Raw genomic sequence first — 21,320 nt, forward strand, 5'->3', positions numbered from 1 at the left:
AATCCCTTCTTAAATAACTGATGAACTGACAGTCAGCCAGGCTGCTAGATCCTGCTGTTCTCACGGCACCTACCCATCCAACCAAATAATGGTGTATGCATTTTGACTCATTGTTTGCTTTTCCATAAAATTTGGAAATATGGTTAAAAATGGCTTGCCACGAACCAATCAGCTTAATGGGAAGTTATGTTTCTTGGCATACCTTTAGGTTTGTGATTAAGGCTGCGAACTAATGAGAATAGTCAATACCTTTGGTTGCTTGATCCTTATTGTCCTATGAGTTCAGTTTTGTGGTTCAGAGACTGGAGGTGCAGGTAAACAGCCGCTGCTTTAAATATGGTCACGGAACCACTCCACAGGCCCAGCTTTACCAATACTGAAACATATGCTACTCCATCTAGTTTATAGGTGATTGAGGGAAGGGGACAGCCGGGGCACTGACTTGAACAAAAGCCTGGATATTGGGTTTAGCAGGGGCAGAGAAAGTGCAAGTCAGGGAGCAACTTTTTGTTCATTTTTATGTTTTCAAGCACATTACTGAGCTGTAATCCTGAAACACCAAACTCCATGGTCTACATATATGGTTTAAGGAATACTCTAGAAAAAACCCAAAAAACAAACAAAATCAAGGATGGGCAAGTATCTCTATATGATTAAGTCAAAAGAGGGCCCACACAAAGGCAGAGAGCACCTGACACTAGCATTTGACAGTTGAATGAGCTACCACTTTTTGGGTGAATATAAAAGTAAATTCTGCCTCTAGTGATTTTAATGTGGGGCACGACCCACTGTTTTGCAGATAAGCAACTCAAAGTAGTGAATTGCACTTTAATTTCTGCCAGAGTTCAGGTCTATGACAACACTAGTGCAATACTGCCCTTGTACTGTCTGAAACTGCACTGCAATTCTAACAGGGCATGTTAATACTCTTCAGGAAACAGTTCAGGAACAGGGAGGCAAGTTAATCTAAATCCAGATTAATTACATAGCAGTTTCAGATTAAAAAAATTCCAGCAAGAAAATGGTTTACAGAAATAGCTCTGATGAAGGTGTAAAATATAAGACAAAAAATGTTTTAACCGATGTTTTCAGAATTTAGGTTAAGTGCTGCCACAGCAACATTCTTATCAGGTAGGAAGATATGTATTTTCTTTGGAATACAATCCTGGCTAGGAATCCTGCCTTAAACAGAGGTCCCAATATACTCAACCGAGCATTCATTGATGGACAGAGAGCTGGACAAGGCAGATTGAGGGGGCATAAAACAGCTCTATGAGAGAGACAATGGTCATAGAAAATGTTTTCAGATAGTGCTGAAAGAAAAAGATGAAATGAATTGGTCCATCACCCGTTTAACAAGACGACTGGTGGGGCTCATTGGCCAAGCTATTCAATTATTTTTAGATTACAATGCTCTAATACAGAACTGTGAAGTCAACAGTTACCAACTAGCAAATTACACCATTTTCATGACCCCATTTCAGAATACTCTTCCCTGCACTGTTTACCAATACTTCCTTTTGCTTTCAGGACACTCACTCTAGAACTGTTTGAAACCACCTACCAAGACTTTACAGAGTTTAAGGATTTTCAAGAGATTGTTTTTCTTTTTAAATCAAGGACTCAAAAACTAGACTGGACCAGGGGTTAGTAACTGTAAACTGAATAAGACCTGGGTAATACTCTTTTACTTCCAAGTGTACACTATACATGTGTTGCTGTCATTTATGGCATAACTATCACCATTGGGCAAAACTTTTCTTTCAGTTTCGAGTTGCCAATGTAATGTAGACATGAATAGAAGCATTTTAATAATGGAACATGTAACATACCCATTTTTTTGTAGTATTCTTCCCAAGCCTTGGTATAATCAACCTGTCCAGTTGGAGCGGGATTTTGCTGGTCTCCTTTATATAAAAAACAAACATGAAATCTCTCAAAATAACTACACTTTCTAGACTGTGAGCCCGTTGTTGGGTAGTGACCGTCTCTTTATGTTGCCGATTTGTACTTCCTAAGTGCTTAGTACAGTGCTCTGCACATAGTAAGCACTCAATAAATACAACTGAATGAATGAATAAACTAAACATTACAAAAAAAACTTGATATAGATTCATGGCCCACTTCAGATACAGTACAAATGAGGGGAAATGGCATTATTTCTAATCACATAAAACATCAGCTTTGCAACATGAAGTAGAGGACAGCTTACAAAAGAAGTGGCAACCAAGCTACCAATTGGCATATGACACTCCCCCAAAAAGGCCCAAAGACAGAAGGAGTATTACTCCATGGATAGAAATTCTGTACCAGCATCAGACTGATGATACCATTTTATATTTCCACAAACAGTAGGAAATATTAAACTTGTGTTACGGTTGGGTTCAGTTCACAATGAGACTACAGCCACCTTTTAGTACATATTTAGTTACCTTGTCCATTAGTTTGAGCTGTATTTGGGGCACCAGTTGGTGCTGCAGGTGGTGGCTGTGCTTGCTGCTGATAATAGTGAGCATAATAAGCTGCCCATGCTGCTGAATTTGGGTCGGTTCCTGGTTTTGCTAGAAATTAAACCAGATTCACAGCATAAGAAGACTATCACAAAACAGCATTTTGACCAACAGATCGATAGACGTAAAGTCATTTGAGGAAACAAAAAAAAATGACAAAAAGAATGATCAATATCCTCTAAACCTTTAAAGCTTGACTCACTTCTGAAAACGTTTGATACCAGGCACTAAAGATTCGGAGGTATAACAGTGCTGAATACTTCATTTGGCAGCCTATTCAAAGTATAAGGTTTCCAAAGCCTATTCTAAAAGTATTCATATAACTCACCAGGCTTTGCATGGAACCTCCCCTCCATTAAGATGAGTGGGCCTCAAAAGGGAGGCGGCAGTAGGGGGAAAGGAGCTCAAGTACGGATAACAGCCAAATGGTTAATCTTCCGGGAAATAATCAAGAATTAGCCAAAGCAACAAATGAGGGTCACCTTGCAATACGTTTAAACAAGAATTAGGAAAATATCATGTAAAATGCTACCCGCTTTTGTAGACGGCATGTGAAAACTAGTGTAGGATCCCCAAATTGCAGAGGGATGAGATTTTCTCTTCCCCCTTTTACTGTCCAAGTCAACTGTATACTAAAAACTTAAATGGGGAACACACTGAAAGGAGGAAGGAGTCAAATTACAGTAAAAGGTGAAAAGCGTCTCACTAGCTTAATCTGGACTACAGTAACGCTTGAGCTGCATCCTAGCTTTTTTTTTTTTTTTTGAGAATTGACAAAATTGATGAAGAAGCAAATATAATGACCAGATTGAAAACAAAGGGCACCCTGAAAATTACAAATTCTGGTAGATATTTTTCCTCATAGTTTCAGATTCCAATATTCCAGGTTCTGGAACCTCATAGAGGGTGCCAAAGTGATTTCAAGGAAAGGAAAAAAGAAGGCTAAGAGTAGTCTAAGTAAATTAAGTTATTTCGAAGGGAAGACTTCATAATCATATTCAACCGGCATCCTTGGGTGTTTTAATCATGCACATGCTTAGGGGTCGGACCAGAGTATTTTCAGGTCCCTTCCTGATCTATGACATATATGAAGGTTATTTTATGGCTGATGGTGATCAGCTCTTCCCCATGGTCACTGAGGATAAGATGAAAGGAAAAAAACTTAAACAGAAGAGTCCGGGATTATTGTCCCTACCTAAAAATATACTTTTCTGACAGTGAGAATGGTTCAACAATGAAGAGGGATGCTGCTAGACAATGTCAGAATAACCCGTCTTATACAAGATCAACCAATGCCATTTCACTATTCTTCAGAGTAGAAGCTACTCTAAACATTTCTTTCTCTTATTTTTCCCCCCTCCTTCATGTTGCTTCTATCCCTCTTACCCTTCCATTCACCTGGTGGTGGCTGTAGAAGACAGGCACACAGCTTACCTGGATCAGGAGGATTCTGCTGCTGCCAGTGTGGATAAGCATTTCCCCACCCTTGTGGGGCATAGGGAGCTGGAGGACCACTGTGCCGAAAAAGTGAAGTGGGACAAAAATGAGAATCTCGTCCAAGACACAAAATTAAAAAAGTCCCACTAAACGCTTCAATGATACTACTTACTGAGGAGCAGGCCCAGGAGGGCCGGGGTTGTAAGGAGCAGGATTGTAGGGGCCCATTGGATTTCCCGGGCCAGGGGGGCCTGGGGGTCCATGAGGTCCTGGAACACCATGGGGTCCATGGGGAACAGGTGGGCCCAGAGGGTTGACTGGACCCTGAAAACAACAGAACAATGGAGAGGATGTTCATCACAGGTTCTTAATGTCACAGAAGGCAGTACCGAATCAATATAATTGTACACCAAAGAGAAATTTTAGATAAAGCAAAAACACCACCAGAAATATTTCAAACCCAACCTCCCAATCACACATAAATCCTCTAGAGGAAATGAATACATGGAAAAAGCAAGGTCTTCTAATTGTGACAATTCACCCTCAATATGTCCGCAATGGCATTTTAAAAATCATCTAATTGGAATTAAAAATTCAAAGTGCACCTTTTGTATACTCACACCAATCTTTTCTTCTATGAGCTGCCGAGCATAGTCAATCTGTTGGGGTGTTCCGCGGATGGTAAATAGCTTCATATTAGGATCTGCATTTGGAGGAGGATTTCTCTGTAGCTCTATTCGAGCACCAGACTGTTGGCTTATGCTCTTTATAGTTTCACCACCTGAAAAACAGAAAAGTGTTTGATCTAAAGGTTGAAAAGACTGAAAAGTGGTACCAAATGAAAGGTCTCAAGACTGGACTCAGAAGCTAAGTGCTTGGGGCAGTACAGCAGTAGCAAACGCATGTCCAGCCCACTAGTTCATAACCTAATGAAAAAATATTCGTGAGTAAAGTTTAAGCCTTCCTTCCTACCTCCAAAGCCCTGCAGTAGAATTAACTCTCCCATTTCAGGGACAGAAAAGTGCTGCTTTACAGCACCACCGTAGAATAAGAAAAGGCCCCCCAAGTACAAGACACAATCTATTCCTCCATGGAAAGAGCGCTAAGGGGAGCCGAAAATAGAACCAGAGTTGTCCGCTTTTTTGGCCAGGAATGCTCTCATCTGTGTCTGCTAACACCTTGCCCTTAAAGTCTTAATAAAATCACATCTCCTCCAAGAGGCCTCCCCGACTAAGTGCCCATGTTTTAATGGCATTTGGTAAGTGTTTACTATGTATCAAAAACTGTTCTAAGTACTGAGGTAGAGAGGACAATCGGGTTGGACAAAGCCCCTGTCTCACATAGTCTTAACCCCCATTTTACAGATGAGGTAACTGAGGGACAGGGCAGTTAAGTGACTTGCCCATGGCCAAACAGCAGACAAGTGGCAAGGCCCAGGATTAGAATCCAGGTTGTGATCACTGGGGAAGTCGGAGAGGGCAGGCTCAGTGCAGTGAAGGCGAGAGGAATGCAGGCTACAGTGGCTCAATCCAAATCAACTATGCACTTGGATATGTACCCTTTAAGAGTTATTTATTCACCCAACCCCAGCCCCATAGCACTTGCGCGTACAGATCAGTCATTTATTTTAATGTCTGTCTACCAATACCGCTGTATTGTGCTTACCCAAGCGCTTAGCACACGAAAAGGGCTTCATAACCATCATCATCAATCGAATTTATTGAGCGTTTACTGTGTGCAGAGCACTGTACTAAGCACTTGGGAAGTACAAGTTGGCAACATAGAGAGACAGTCCCTACCCAACAGTGGGCTCACAGTCTAAAAGGTGGAGACAGAGAACAAAACCAAACATACTAACAAAATAAAATAAATATGTACAAATAAAATAAATAAATAAATAGAGTAATAAATATGTACAAGCATATATACATATATACAGGTGCTGTGGGGATGGGAAGGAGGTAAGATGGGGGGATAGAGAGGGGGTCGAGGGGGAGAGGAAGGAAGGGGCTCAGTCTGGGAAGGCCTCCTGGAGGAGATGAGCTCTCAGTAGGGCCTTGAAGGGAGGAAGAGAGCTAGCTTGGCGGATGGGCAGTGGGAGGGCATTCCAGGCCCGAGGGATGACGTGGGCCGGGGGTCGATGGCGGGACAGGCGAGAACGAGGTACGGTGAGGAGATTAGCGGCAGAGGAGCGGAGGGTGTAGGGTGGGCTGTAGAAGGAGAGAAGGGAGGTGAGGTAGGAGGGGGCAAGGTGATGGACAGCCTTGAAGCCCAGGGTGAGGAGTTTCTGCCTGATGCGCAGATTGATTGGTAGCCACTGGAGATTTTTGAGGAGGGGAGTAATATGCCCAGAGCATTTCTGGACAAAGATAATCCGGGCAGCAGCATGAAGTAGGGATTGAAGTGGGGAGAGACACGAGGATGGGAGATCAGAGAGAAGGCTGATGCAGTAGTCCAGACGGGATAGGATGAGAGCTTGAATGAGCAGGGTAGCGGTATGGATGGAGAGGAAAGGGCGGATCTTGGCAATGTTGCGGAGCTGAAACCGGAGCATAAGCACCATGGATTGAAGACAAAATATGAAAACACAATAACATGCTTATAGCATTTCATTTTTCACCTTCATTTTACCTCCAGGAATAAGTACTCAGAGCCAAAAGAAATCAAAGTACTGACTAGACTCTACTCAAGATTTGTGCTATGATTTTATTAGAACCCACCTTTCTGCTGTGGTTAGATGCCCATATTCTCTTGGTACAGTGAAGTGTGGAGATGGAAGAAATAGAAAGGTTGGGGAGAGGCTCAATACAAATTTGCTACAATAGTCAGTTTAAAAATGTATTACCTTTTCCTATTATCAATCCAGTTTTTCCAGTTGGTACAATAAAATTAAATTCCTGTAGTCCACCAGGTGGTCCCATGTTCCAGTTGCCTTGACCTCTACCTCGTCCTCGACCACCGGGTCCTGGTCCACCAGGATTACCAGCCTGCAAGGAGGAAGAACAGAGAAACGGTAGCAGAATTGAATGGAAGATCCGATTTACCCACTTCCCTGTAAATAAGAAGGGCCTAATCGCTGGTACTGAGTGAATTTCCAACGACTGCTTACATAAAAGCCCTCTTGACAGTTACTATCTGCACAGCTAGGAACAGAGTGGCGAGGGTACTGCCTACACAACTTGAGGCAGGTAACTAATCTGTGGAACAAACTGATTTTATAACATTCAGTACTGATTTTTTTTGTTCTAAACTGCCTAACTACAGCACAAGCCACCCTATCTGAAGTGTGATTATACGGCCCACAGGTGGAATGGAATTAAGCACAGGTAGGACTCAACTAATTAATGAATGTGACTGTTGTAGGGACTTCATTCTTAATTATGCAATTCTCACTAGATCTCCATTTGAACTATCTCAAGTCCACCCTGGACAACTTTGACGTGTAGTTAAAAGCCCACCCTATTCCCCCACTATGTCTAACAAAGCTTTTTATTTTGTTTCAGGACCACAGAGTATATTACACTTTACACTTTCCTGCTTAGTACATAATTTCAAGCCAAAACCTCAATGCAAACTTTTAAGAGGGAAGATTTATCTCCACCAGATGTCCAAGGGTGTTGTCCAAAAGCCTGCCACCCTCTCATCACCACTCGAGTCCCCGCTCCCATCATGCCCTATGCACAACAGAATGTGGAAACTTAAGGTGCTGCAGAGGTCTCTACCAGACAAGGTAAGTAAATCCGCTCCCACCGTGACACCCAGGGCCCTTGGCATCTTCCTCCAACTGCCAGGCTTTTTCCTCTAGAAACCCACACCAGTTCTCCTCATCACCTCCACCCACCCGGCACCACCCTGGCGGCACTGGGGAAAGCAAGCCACGAGGAGCAAGCTTTAGAGCAGTTGTTGAGGATTCCGAGCTAGAACGAGACTTAAAATCCCGCTCCTCTAACCACAAAGTTTCCTACAGATCTGTTGTTCTTCGTCTTCACCGTTGTTTCAGCATTTTGTTCAGTTTCAGGTTTCTGTCACCAATCTCCCACCTCTCTCTCTCTCGTTTTAGATTGTGAGCCCCGAGGGTGACAGAGTATAGTGCTCTACACAGATTGTCCTCAATAAATATCATCGTGGTCAAGGAAGGTGTCTATCCCCTCTGTTACACTGTACTCTCCCAAGCGCTTAGTACGGAGCACACAGTAAGCACTCAATATGATTGATAAATACCGGTACTATGAAATGGGGAACTCAAGCTTCAAATAAAATAACCGAAGGAGTATTATCGAACCTGAACACTTCGAAGCAGGTCTGTGATAATCTCTGCGGCATGTTGACATCTGTCTGGCGGTCCTGTAATTTGTGCTATTCTATCTGGAGTTGTTCCATCATCTGAAATAAATTGAGAATGGTAATTTAAATACACTCAGAATTTAGGAGTGTACAATACAATATTTACTCCACATATTACATATATAATTACACACCTGGCTTAAACTGAATTCTTACACCAGCATCATTCTGTATTTTCTTGATCATCTCCCCATTTCTTCCTATTACAATGCCAACAGCAAATCGTGGAATGGGGACCTTAAACAATAAATGAAAAAGAAATGTTACAGAGCCCTGATATCCAGACCCCACAGGGGACATTTAGAATAGTAAGAGTACATGCTAACTTCCACAGTATGACTCTCCAAAGTTAAAAGGAGCCAAACTCAAAAGAAGACAGGATAGCATATTAATGAACAATAGCATGGGGCCAAAGTGTATTTTATCATCCTATTTGTGAAACAGGAGAACAGAATCTGAATAAAAAGATGACTCATAAAAATCCAGGAAATTCGTGTTATTCTAACACAAAGAATGGACAAGGGTTAACCTATCGACATTCATATTAAAATAGGTAAGGACCCAGAAGTGCTCTCCCTTCTTCATTTCATGCTACCTCCATGGTATCACGGGAAGTGGAGAAACCCACAATAGCAGGATTGCAAAAGTGTGCTGCCTGCCCTGAGAGAAACCAAAGTGGTACCAAGAATACTGGCAATGTCACTTTAGCTCCCAGTTTAATTTCAGGTTGGGATTAACAAATGGAGCATCAGAAACAAGCACTACGAGAGAGAGCAGGTAGGGAAATGTGCACTTTAGGGAGCCCCTTTCACCTTCAGGGAACGGGGTTGAGTTCTGCATTATACACAAAGTCACGGTATTGAAAAAAAGCAACCGTTATGAATGTCTTTAAATAGGTGACTTTGGATGAAATGAATTCCAAGTTCTATCTTTTTAATTGGCAAATAACACCCCCCCACACAAATGAGAAGTGACAAGTTATCGCTAGGAAAAATATTGCTATTGTAATACTTACATCTATGCCTTCGTTTCCTCCTATTCTTGATCCATATTCATTTCGCACTTCCCTAAAACCACCTTGATCACGGATTAACTCCAATACCATTTCCTTGGCTTGCTGTTGGGATATTAAACACTAGTTTAGGTTTAGAGCAGAATTATAATTGACTTTAAAATAACCACGAGAAAGTGACAGACAACGCTTTTCTCCTCCGAGACGTTCTTTAAAATGGACCATAACAGTTAATACTCTTGTTGAAATGGCTGGAACCTGCACATCAATTATATCATAAGAGAACACCAAAGCCCTTCAAGGCCTCCATCCCGCCCCCAGCCTCCAAAACTACTAAACCACCAATTTAAAAAGCATTAAAACAACAAAACACGCTCCACAACTCTCTGAAGTACAGCAAACTTTACCTGAACTTTATAAGGGTCTCCTGTAATCCGAAGAGGCTTGTCTGCACCAGTGTTCTGTGGTCCATCCTGAATCATGACCATCTTGACTCCGGCTCGTTCCTGTTTGAAAAATGTAATCATATACACCACAAACCGTACTCTGACACGGAAATACAGATGGCCTATGAAAATGGGCTTGTACCTGAAGTTGTTTAATAGTCTCGCCACCCTTTCCAATAACTAATCCAGCCTTACTAGCAGGAATCATGATTTCTTGGACTGAATTTCCCGGTCCATCTCCATGATGAAAACCAGGCGCAGGTCTTCCTTTTTCAACAATCTGGTCGAGTAACCGTTTTGCCGATCTATTAAAAGTAAAACATGAGTTGGCCCTCACGAAACAAAAACAACACAAAGAACTCAAAATACCCCCCTCCCCCGCTCGCCCCTCATAAAATGCTATTTCTGTTCTTGTCTTCAAGACACAAGCTTCTTTATTCCCTACTTAGGGTAGAGCTAGGATTAGAAACCAGATTTCTTAGCTCTCGATTCACTACTTTAATAAACCTGAATAACATATATAGTTTGTACAGCAGCCTGGTAGAATTAAAATTGTAGGCGACTAGGCCCTAAAATTCAAACTGATATGCACTTTCATATAAATACACTGATTTGGGCTTTCTACTTACTGTACAGATTCAGGTGTTCCAGTTAACATGCAAGATCTTTCAGGTAGTCCTCCACTATCTAAAACACAAAAAGTGCAGGTGGAAGTTAGGACAAGAAAAATGGCACAGGACAATTGTTATGCCAATTTACTACAATTTCCAAGATGAAATGCTTTGTGCTAACTAGTAACATTAGAAAACAGTTTAAGCAGAGTGATTTTAGGAAATGAGAACCCTCCCACAATTCAGGAGAGTGGAGGTATAAACGTAGGAGTGATGTATGCCTGTGTCCTGGACCCCTCAGCTGGGTCAGAAAGGTGAACAAAGCCCCTTGAAACCAACACCTCCTTCCCCAGCACATCTGACTGAACTTGCTCTAAGAGCGCACTTTTATTCCAGCCCCTATACAGCTTAGAAAACTATCTTTACCGAGAAAAGGCTGCAAGTGCTAGCCTTCAACAGCTACACTGTTTGGGTAGGAAATAGAATCCTAAATTATATGACAATGCAGAGAAAATTACATCACAAAAAACCACGACACACTCAAAGTGCACTGTATTTCTGAACTACAAATACAATGACCACAAAGTAAAATATCAGAGAACAATCTGTTACCAGGAGCTATCTGTATTTTGCATCCAGATTCTTGCTGTATACGTGAGATCTGTTCACCTCCTCTGCCAATTACTATTAAAAAGAAAATAATAATTGAACTAATGGCATGAAAAGGTTGATAAATGCATTAAAGTATATTTCCTATATTACTTACTAAATCCCACCATTCCATCTGGAACTTTATACTCTTCTGTCATTACTGATCTAAAAAGGAGTGAAATACAACAAATGAGCCAATATTTCCCTAAATGGAAACTTTAATACAATTTTTTTTAAAGAAAGGTAAAATAAAGCTTAGTCAAACCCTTCCGTACTTCTACAGGAGGGAGCCTTAATATCGGTGCCATGTTTTACTGATTCCATACACTGTGACAAAATTAAGATTCTAGAACTTTATTTCAGCTCACAGAAAAATCTTGTAAGGCACAAACAAATGTGAATCCTAATAAGGTTAATGGGCTTTATCTTTCCAATTTTATAAAACTCACACTATGCCCAATTTCTCTGCTGCCCACTTAACCTAAGAAAACACAGGAAACACACTTCATATTCACACCTGCTAAATGATCACATAAAGTTACAAAATTTGCTAAAGTTTGCCTCAGTTTTTCAGCAAACGAGATCTCCAAACTAGCTATGAAAAGGAAAATGAAACAACATTCAACCAAACTTTAGTCCCTCGTATCTATACACATTTCTACTGATGACAGACAAAATTTAAAAAAAAAAAACACAATGTAACTCTACCTTTGTTGCTGGTGCATTGGTGGTGGTAGCTGTGATCCAAAGGCTACAAAGAACCAAGGAATATTTTAAAAATTGAGTTCACTATTTAAGGTTTTTATTTTTTGTGTCTGCAGGGTTGAGAGGCAGTGTGGCTTAATGGATAGAGTGCGGGTTTGGGAGTCATAAGGTCATGGTTCTAATCCCGGCTCCGCCACATGTCGGCTGTGTGACCTTGGGCAAGTCACTTCACTTCTCTGGGCCTCAGTTCCCTCATCTGTAAAATGGGGATTAAGAGTGTGAGCTCTAATGTGGGACAGGGACTGTGTCCGACCTAATTAAGCTGTATCAACCCCAGTGCTTAGGACAGTGCTTGGCACAGAGTAAGTGCTTAACAAGTACCATTATTATTATAATTATTATTACACTCTCTTACTCTATTCCTAAAATGAACTAAGATTTATAATAATCAATAGGTGAATGAAACTACAATGTAATTAAGGACAGGTGTTGGGTGTCTGAAAGGAGCAGCCAGGAGTCATGGCTGGAATGGTGTGGGGAGGAAGAAAAATTCAAGATTAATCATCTTCAGTTCTCTTCCCTGGGATTCTCTCAATATTGGTGGTTTTAGAGACTTAAAAGCAGTGAAATTTGGCATGTATACAATGGTAGAAATTTTTCAAGGTGTGCACAAAAATCAATGTAGAAGCAATAGCTGTTTCCATCAGATAATTCATTTGGCTAAAATAGCCAGTCCACATATTGCTTTTCACAAAAATAGGGATGTTTTAAGGCTCCCAATTAATTAAAATGACTAAATACCACTGATGCAAAAATCAAGGTTTCAAGAGAAAAATTTGCAAAAAAAATTCATATTCTATCATGTGAAGAAAGCAATTGAACTCCTCACTTGGGCATAGGGAAGAAAAGAGGGGGAACCTAACATTGATTATAGCAATCTAAATAATACCCACCAAGTGTCAGTGCCAGATTCTTGATGTGACTATTAGCACCTGGTTAATTAAGATTGCCAAATTAATAAAGTATACTTACAGTCATTCTGAGGTGCAACTTTCTTAGCATCTGGTTGATCTGCAAAATTAAGAGCTGTTTAATTTTTTGCCAGAAAGGACATGACTTTTTAAACTAATGGCTGTCCCGGGTGTGAACTGTAGCAATTTTTTCTCAATGAAACCCAATGTATGCCTTTTATTGAAATTTCAGGGGATGTAGTTTAGTTTGTCATTCGAAAACCAAAACCAACAACAACAACAACAAAAAAAACCCCAAAACCTGCCATTTATTCTAGAAAGAAAAATTCGATATTTTTATTATCTGGTCATGTTTTTAAAGAGGCACAGACATTTTTTAAAATCACTTTTATTGATGGATATTCAATCACTGACCTTAAAGTACGCTAAGTGCTTTAAGAATGATAAAAGACGAAGTATTTAACTCCACAGCTAGCAAAATATCAGGTGCTAATGGCTAATGATGCTTCCATTGTAGGAACCGAAGATAAAAAAGACTATCAATATGAAAAATGGACATACCAATAGTTGAATGAATCTGACAGTAACCACAAAACTGCAAGAATAATCATATTGCAATGCAATCTCAACCTAAACTGTTAGAATGCTCCTAATCAACTATTAAAACATTTCACAGCATAAACTTCAGCAAAAACAACTATTGCTAACTTCATCCAAATCTTTATACAAATGAATGAATGCAATGCATACTTTAGAAGAGACAAAAAGAATACTTCAGATGCTTCTTTCCCACCCCAAATTCAAGTTCATAGGATGAAACACCATAATGATGTGCAGCAAAAATTCAGACACATAATCCAAGAAATATCTGTGTCCATTTCAAGGATCCACTAGTTTATTTCACGTTTACATACTAAACACAGGTAATAAATAAAAATTCCTGCCTTTAAAAGGAGAGGGCATTCCCTCCCAGTGTGTTGTACTGCTCGGACTTGTCCAAGAGCCATCTACACATAAAATAAAAAGAATACATTACATACATCATCTGAAGCATCATTAGCTCATTTCTGTATATTAAAAACCTCACTATTAAATAGGAAAAAAACACTTTTATTAATAGGAAACAGTATCCTGGTCAAGGCTAGCGTTACATTTTGAAGGCTGTCATAATCCTCTTTAAAAAAAGAAAAAAAAAGAAAAATGCAAAAAGAAAAAAGTGTCAACCTCACACAACAAACCTAGCAGAAAAAAAAACATTCCCGCACCTCTAAGTTTAGAAGTTTCTTGCCAATTTAGTAAAGACTCTGTAAAGTACAAAAGCCTGTGAGTCCACACTAATTAAACAAACCAAAAAGACACCAAAAAAAATTGCACATCCTGCTACACACTGCTGCAGCAAACTACAGCAACATCAAGTTTTAAACTGGAATATTCAACAGCAAGGAGATAATGAATGGTAACATGCTCATTTGGTTTTATTTATCACAATGGGCAAAATTAGTAAAAGCTTTCTCTAGATTTCTAGAAAGAAATGTTACCTTTTAACATTTGTTTCAAAGGCACACTAAAGCGATAATCAGTGCTGCAAAATGAACATACTACTGTAGTGTGATAGGGGATCGCTGATTTATGGACAACTATTATTCATGTATGATGGTGAACTTTCTAGTTGACATGTTCGTTCCACCTACCTTGCCTAGGCGTACAACTCAGTACAAAAGAGTTATGATTCTTTTCTCCCAGGAGGCTAATGTAAACCTAAATTTTTTTCAGGACTTCTTTGAATTTATGAACACATGTTTGTGCTGCAGTTCTGAAGCATACCACTGGAACACTAGACAAAATGCACAAATGTTTTAAGATGACAGCGTACCTCCATCCTCTAAAGGTCTCTTTTGTCCTCCATAACCATAGTCATTTGAATTCAGTGATGTCCCTGCATCACCACCAATTTTGGCTGCAATCTACAGGGGAGAGAAAAAAAATTTTGATTCAAGAAAACAGTCTAACTACAGATAATGAAATTATTACAGAAGGTAGTCATTATTAGGCTTGACAATTTATCTTTTTCTACAACAAAAATGTAAGTGCTTGTATTGAGTGAGAGTGTACTGTCAAGTTAAAAACCATAACACAAAAGTTTCCAAAAACAGAATTAAAATAACTACCTGTTTTGATGCAATCCGTATTTCATGATCAAAGTAGCATGAACAGGTTAAGGCAGTGACAATGAGACAGCCCGGCTGCACGGAGCAAAGTTCTTATCTATGTACCTTCTGAAGCCAGCATACCCACTTTTTAGTGCTTAGTACAAGACGCTGTACCCCATGGGCACTCAGTAAACACTACTACTACGGTGTTTCCTAACCCCAATCCAAATGGGAAATGCAAAGGCGGCTATGTGCTTGAAATTGAATCTATTACATAAAAAATCATTTTCCATTTTTAAAGCTCAAAGACCTCCCCCCCCATGCAAAAATTGGTGTTTCTCAGAACACAATTCAAATCGGATTCCCTCCTCCTGGCCAGGTTGGATATGCTGGATTCAGTAATTGGGGGCGGGGGGACCTTCAATAAAGAAATGTTCTTGCCTATTTCTATCCAGGCAGCCCAATAACTTTATTTTGTTCATCTTCAGGATAGCTCATGAGCCCCTGGCTGATGCATTTTTTGGTTCCTGTACATTAGAAGATACTTTGATTTCCTATAATGACTTAGTTTTTTCAGAATCCCTCATAAAGAAAACTTAGTTCTTTAAGTCCAAAGTTTTCCAAATATACACTACCAGTTCTTCTGACACTGCATATCATGCTGTATACATATCTTGCATAATCAGAAGAATTCTCCCATGTTCTGGCAGTAGTGAATTTGTTACACGTCATATGAGAGATCGAACTCAAATTCTGCACTAAACTGTAGATAGGAGTGCGAAATGTTTCTTCCAGTTTCTTGTATGCTTTCTGTCAGGAATTACTTTAAATGAAGCTGTAGGGCCTCTGAAATCACTTCTTCCACCTATAATAATTTCCCTTGGGCAAGTTTGTGATCCCACAACCAGAGAAGGAGAAATGACACCAGAATGCTACATCCAGGTAACTCCAAATTGGCTGGCAAACAGTGACTTGAGAGGGAAACAGGAACTAAGCTGTTTCACTGTTGGACAATGCCACCTTTCAGATCATTTTAATTAGTATCCCTAACACATGGTGTTGTTACAGTATTGATGCATGACTGCCACAAGGAGCCTAGGAATGTGCCTATTTTGGGTTGTCATTTCCAATTGCCTAAAATACTTTGCCTAGTGCCGAAATCACTCATTTATGTGACAATTAACATTAAAAGCATCTTTACTGACTCCAAACCTCTAGCCCTATTTCAAACAGTGCTCCAACAGACTTACCACAACATATTCAAGTCTCCTTTCTTGGAATCAGAGGACAGATCCGATTGAAGATTTTGCTTCTACCACACTTGTTACTGATGTTTAAGAATTCCTCCTGTCCCAACTCTTTCCAGCCCCCGCATCCCACCCAACCCCCGTTCCTGCAACATCATCATTGCAACAACCGGGCAGATGGGTAGGGAGCAGGCCCAAGCAAGGATTTTGTCCATTCCTCAGGTACATTTGGCTTTCTAAATGTAGCATCAAATCAGTAATTCGAGGTAAAGCCCTTAATACAAACGTGAGATTAGGCATCACGACACAGCATCAAAACAATAAAGAATTTTCTATAGAAGGACATGAATTAGCTGAAAAGGATGCAGAGATAAGGAGCGGCTATCATAAAACAGCAACCGGTCAAGAAATACTTCACATGCACACAAACTATCCAACCGAGCTATTTTTACTGAGGTCTCTTCAGGAATAGAGGCTAACATTTATGCTAAAATGCGCTTACCGCAAGGGACCCCAACCCACAATTTAAAACATGTCCCCCCTCCTTTCTTCCCTCAATTGCTATTTTTAATCATCCACTCGGCCAATGGCAGCTTGCCTCTGCTTTCACTCACATATCTTCTACCCTAATAAAACCTTCCCTCAATTCCATCGCACCCTCCAGCTACTGCCCCACCTCTCTTCCATTCCTTTCTAAACTCGAACTGAGTTTAAAACTGATGCCCCACTTCCTCTCTTCAACCCCACACAATCCAGCTCCTGCTCCTTCTACTCCACTGAAACTACACTCACAAAGGTGACTTCACCTTGCCAAACCTAATGGACTCTTTTCCTACCCCTCTCAGCTGACTTTGACATGCTGGACCACTCCCATCTCCTAACACACTGCTTGCCCACAAGAAGCCTACAGTCTGTAGGAGGAAACATATTGAAATAAATTATGGATTATAGCCCAGCGCAGCAGAACTGAGGGTCGACTGAATATCAAGGGCTTTAATGGGATACACTTCAAAGCGCATAAGCCATACCTTCACTAACACAGTCCTACACCAATCCTCTCCTCCTACCAGTCTGGCCACTCCTGGGTCTCTCTCTGATTCCTTATCAGCTCCTCAAGGCTCACTCCTGTCCCTTTTTACTCTCTATTTACACTCACTCTCTCAAGGAGCTCCTCCCCTCCCAGAGTTTCAACTACCATCCAACAGGGATGACTCCCAAATCTCCACTGCAAATCTGGCTAGTCCTAATGCCTTCAGGGCATCTCTACTTGGATGTCCCACCAACACTGCAAACTCAGCATTTCAAAAGCTAATTTTCTCACCCAAAGCATACTTGTTAGTTAAGTGCTTAGTACGTGCCAGGCACTGTTCTAAGGACTGGAGGTAGATACAAGCTAATCGGGTTGGACACAGTCCATGTCCCACATGAGATTCACATTCTTATTCCCAATTTTACATATGAGGTAACAGGCATAGAGAAGTTAAGTGACTTGCCCAAGATCGCAAGCAGACCCTCTGAACCCCAGGCCCATGTTCTGTCCTGGAGGCCATGCTTCTCTTTCCGACAACTTTTCCATCTATTGACATCGCCACCACTCTCTCCGCATCACAAGCCCACAATCCTGGGACTATCCTCGACTTCTCCCTCTCTTTCAACTCTCATATTCGATGTTGGTTCTTTATCTGCAATATCTCCACAATCTGTCTCTTCCTCTCTATCCAGGCTGCTTCCATACTGATCAAAGCATTTGTCTTACCCCAACCCCACCAGTGCATCAATCTCTTTGCTGACTACACCCTGCCTCCAAGCCTCTTCAATCAATCATACTAATAACCATAATAATAGTGGCATTTGTTCCATGCTTACTGCGTGTCAGGCACTGTACTAAGTGCTGGGGTGGATACAAGCAAATCGGGTTGGACACAGTCCCTGTCCCACATGTGGCCTCAGTCCCCACCCCTGTTTTACAGATGAGGGAACTGAGGCACAGAAGCGAAGTGATTTGCCCAAGGTCACACAGCAGACAAGTGGCAGAGCCGGGATCAAAACTCATGACCTTCTGAATTCCACGCCTGTGCTCTAGCCACTACGCAAGCTGCTTCTGATATTTATAGAGCACTTACTAAGTGCTTGAGAGAATACAATAGGACAGTCACATTCTCTGCCCACAGTGAGCTTACAGGCTGGAGTCCACACTTGATTTTTCTGCTCGTAAAGATTTTCTAAAACATTATTCTGTGCCTATGTCCCCACTCCTCAAAAACCTTTAGTAGCTGCCTATTTGTCTCCACATTGAGCAAAAACTTCTTGATCATCGCCTTCCAGGTACTCAACCAGCTTCTTCTCCCTTACTTATCCTCTTTTCTTTTTTTTTAACTACAAACCAGCCCCTTCACTTCGCTCCTTTAATACCAACCTACTAACTGTGCCCCTCTCACTGTCGACATGGAATTCACGCCCCACCATTATCTTCAAAGCCACACTAAAATCACATCTCCAAGAATCCTTTCCTGACTAACCACTCATTTCCCACCCCATTTTCTTTCCCTACTGTCACCAAGGCACTTGACCCCATCATCATAATCATCAAATCCCTCAAGCATTTTAGACACTCACTCCACCTACAATGCACTAATGTACACGGCCTTATACTGGGTTGCTCACCTCACCTATATTTTAAAATATCTCTCTCCCACTAAGCTCGTTGAGTTTAAGGATTACCCTTGTTTTACCATACACCCCAAGTACTTAGTACAGTGCTCTGCACACCTTAAGACCTCAACAGATACTATTGATAAGTTGATTGTATTTAGTTCCATTGGTGCACAGCTCATACGTTCTTAGTTATTCAGTTTTCCAAACCAATCCCCAACTGTTAGAAGAATTCAGTGTTGGAAGTATTTTGAAAAACTAAATAATCCACGGAATTCCAAATCCTTCTATATTATTGTTTATCATATACTACTTTTTTTTAAAAAAAAGAACGCAGTGTATGGAATGCCAGTTTATCCAGTGTCACACTGTGATCAAGCTTTTTGGAATTATGACTTGTTACAGTATTCAACATTTGTGCTTATTAGTGCTAAAGGAACTTAAATATCATGACACCTATAACTTGGAAATAATAATGATGATGATGACAAAGCAGTGTTCTAAGCGCTGGGGGCGGGGAGGGGGGGAATACAAGGCAATCAAGTTGTCCCACCTGGGGCTCACAGTCTTAATCCCCATTTTACAGATGAGGTAACTGAGGCACAGAGAAGTGATGTGACTTGCCCAAAGTCACACAGCTGACAACTGGTGGAGCAGGGATTTGGACCCATGACCTCTGACTCCCAAGCCTGTGCTCCTTCCACTAAGCCACGCTGCTTCTGGTGTGCTCTAGCTAGATGAAATTTTCATGGCAGGGTCCTTTCAAAGAATTATAGGAAAACAGTCCATCTGCTGAACAAAAGGAAAACAGTACTAAAAGCACATTTTGCTTTGCTAAAGAAACTATGCTTTTAGTCTCAGGAATATGGGGCTTTTAACACAGTTTCAAAAACACAGAAATATTTAGAAACAAAATACTGCCAATAATCCAAATTGGCTACTAAATGAATACATCCTTCAGCCGTTTGGAGTTGATGATGGGCTTATACCATTACCGAAATGAATCCAATTATCATTTTTCCTAGGCCACGAAGGCAGCATAAGGCAGGATGCAATCTTCAGCTTCATTACTGCAGCAGGGCATAGGGAAACAGAATGACTCTGATTTATTTTGCTTGGTGAGGAGAAATTCCTGGCCCTCTAATCTGTTCTGAATGTGATTATATGTACCTGTTCTGAGGGCAGAGAGTGTTACTTCTCTTAATGAAGTCCGAGGATCTGGGTTGTATTCCTGGCTCTGAGGCTTTTCAGAATAACATCCTTGGTTGAATAGTGGAAGGACTGCTAAGAAACCTGGTTAAATTGCATTTCCAAGTTCAAAAAACAACAATAATTAAACTTGAAGTCACAAAAGGCAAAAACTTTCAGTTCGAGGCTTATTTATAAAACCAAATTGTGAGCCCCATGTGGGATAACCTGATTTCCTTTTATGTGCCCCAGTGCTTAGAACAGTACTTGGCACATAGTAAGTGCTTAATACCATAATTATTATTATTTAAGGCTAGTGTAGCAATTTACCTAGTGCCAAACTTAAGACTGAAAAAAAAAATGAGGGCTGAATCCTTATAATTAACGATATTCTTTTTAGGATGCCAGGATATCAAAATTTAGCCAGTAACTTTCCCCAAAATCTCCATATACCTAGATAATGGAGATTATTCCCACACTTGGAAGAACAAGTCAAAGCCAAATATCACAGATATCCTAAATGACCCACTCCTAAAATGAAACACTAATGCACTTTGATGGGAACGGGTTGATGTCAGATCCAACTCGTAAGGCGGCTTGACCTAGTGACCAAAGCACAGGCTTGGGAGTCAGAGGACATGGATTTTAATTCCCGCTCTGTCACTTGTCTGTTGTGTGACCCTGGGCAAGTCACTTTGCTTCTCTCTGTCTCAGTTCCCTCAACTGTAAAAAGGGGGATTAAGACTGAGAGCCCCATATGGGATAGGGACTGTGTCCAACCTGATTACTTTGTATCTACCCCAATGCTTAGAGTGGTGCTTGGCACATAGTGAGAGTTTAGAAAATACAATAACTATCATCAACTCTCTGATACTAATTTAGCAGGAGAAATCTAGTCACTGTAACAAGATTTCACCTAGTTTAAGTAACATTTGTTTAACGGGTCAGTGTTATAAAAATGTAATTTATTGGGGTCCGGGGAATTAGCCTTAAGACTCAAGTCCCATTCCCTCACAGGATACTTCGGACCGCAGATACATTAAACTTATGAAAGCAAAAGAATTGCTTGAATACAACACAGTAGCCACCTTACTGCTCTTTCTTCCCCTTCGGTATTTCTGATAACTTTTAGCTGGTGATGGATGGCTGAGGCTGTGCCAATTTTCCTAACTTTGAGGATGGGAGTAATAAGAATTAGTACAAAAAATTAATCTTGGTACGACACAAAACACTCAGCCAAGTTCTGTCTGTCCAGTATTATTCATTCAATCGTATTTATTCATCATCAATCGTATTTATTGAGCGCTTACTATGTGCAGAGCATTTACTGTGTGCAGAGCACTGGACTAAGCGCTTGGGAAGTACAAGCTGGCAACACATAGAGATGGTCCCTACC

At 40.8% G+C, this 21,320-nt stretch overlaps 1 protein-coding gene across 6 annotated transcripts in view; it reads right to left on the minus strand.

Annotated features, from left to right (window-relative positions):
* Positions 1-21,320, minus strand: part of FUBP1 (far upstream element binding protein 1) — a 38,618-nt gene that overhangs the window by 6,685 nt on the left and 10,613 nt on the right. For 2 of the 6 annotated variants that reach the window (XM_038744709.1, XM_038744707.1), the window contains exons 3-19: positions 14,561-14,651; positions 12,749-12,787; positions 11,720-11,762; positions 11,127-11,176; positions 10,973-11,044; positions 10,379-10,436; positions 9,892-10,054; positions 9,711-9,809; positions 9,307-9,408; positions 8,426-8,528; positions 8,230-8,330; positions 6,793-6,934; positions 4,568-4,728; positions 4,120-4,271; positions 3,945-4,024; positions 2,433-2,561; positions 1,833-1,907 (exon numbers count right to left, since the gene is read on the minus strand). In XM_038744709.1, coding sequence (XP_038600637.1) covers positions 1,833-1,907; positions 2,433-2,561; positions 3,945-4,024; positions 4,120-4,271; positions 4,568-4,728; positions 6,793-6,934; positions 8,230-8,330; positions 8,426-8,528; positions 9,307-9,408; positions 9,711-9,809; positions 9,892-10,054; positions 10,379-10,436; positions 10,973-11,044; positions 11,127-11,176; positions 11,720-11,762; positions 12,749-12,787; positions 14,561-14,651 — 1,660 coding nt within the window. Of the gene's footprint in view, positions 1-1,832; positions 1,908-2,432; positions 2,562-3,944; positions 4,025-4,119; positions 4,272-4,552; positions 4,729-6,792; positions 6,935-8,229; positions 8,331-8,425; positions 8,529-9,306; positions 9,409-9,710; positions 9,810-9,891; positions 10,055-10,378; positions 10,437-10,972; positions 11,045-11,126; positions 11,177-11,719; positions 11,763-12,748; positions 12,788-13,631; positions 13,695-14,560; positions 14,652-19,906; positions 20,016-21,320 lie in introns of those variants that run through there. The other 4 variants (XM_038744708.1, XM_038744703.1, XM_038744704.1 and 1 more) reach the window with 4 other exon arrangements.

The sequence above is a fragment of the Tachyglossus aculeatus genome, chromosome 4, assembly GCF_015852505.1.
Source record: "Tachyglossus aculeatus isolate mTacAcu1 chromosome 4, mTacAcu1.pri, whole genome shotgun sequence".
NCBI lineage: Eukaryota > Metazoa > Chordata > Mammalia > Monotremata > Tachyglossidae > Tachyglossus > Tachyglossus aculeatus.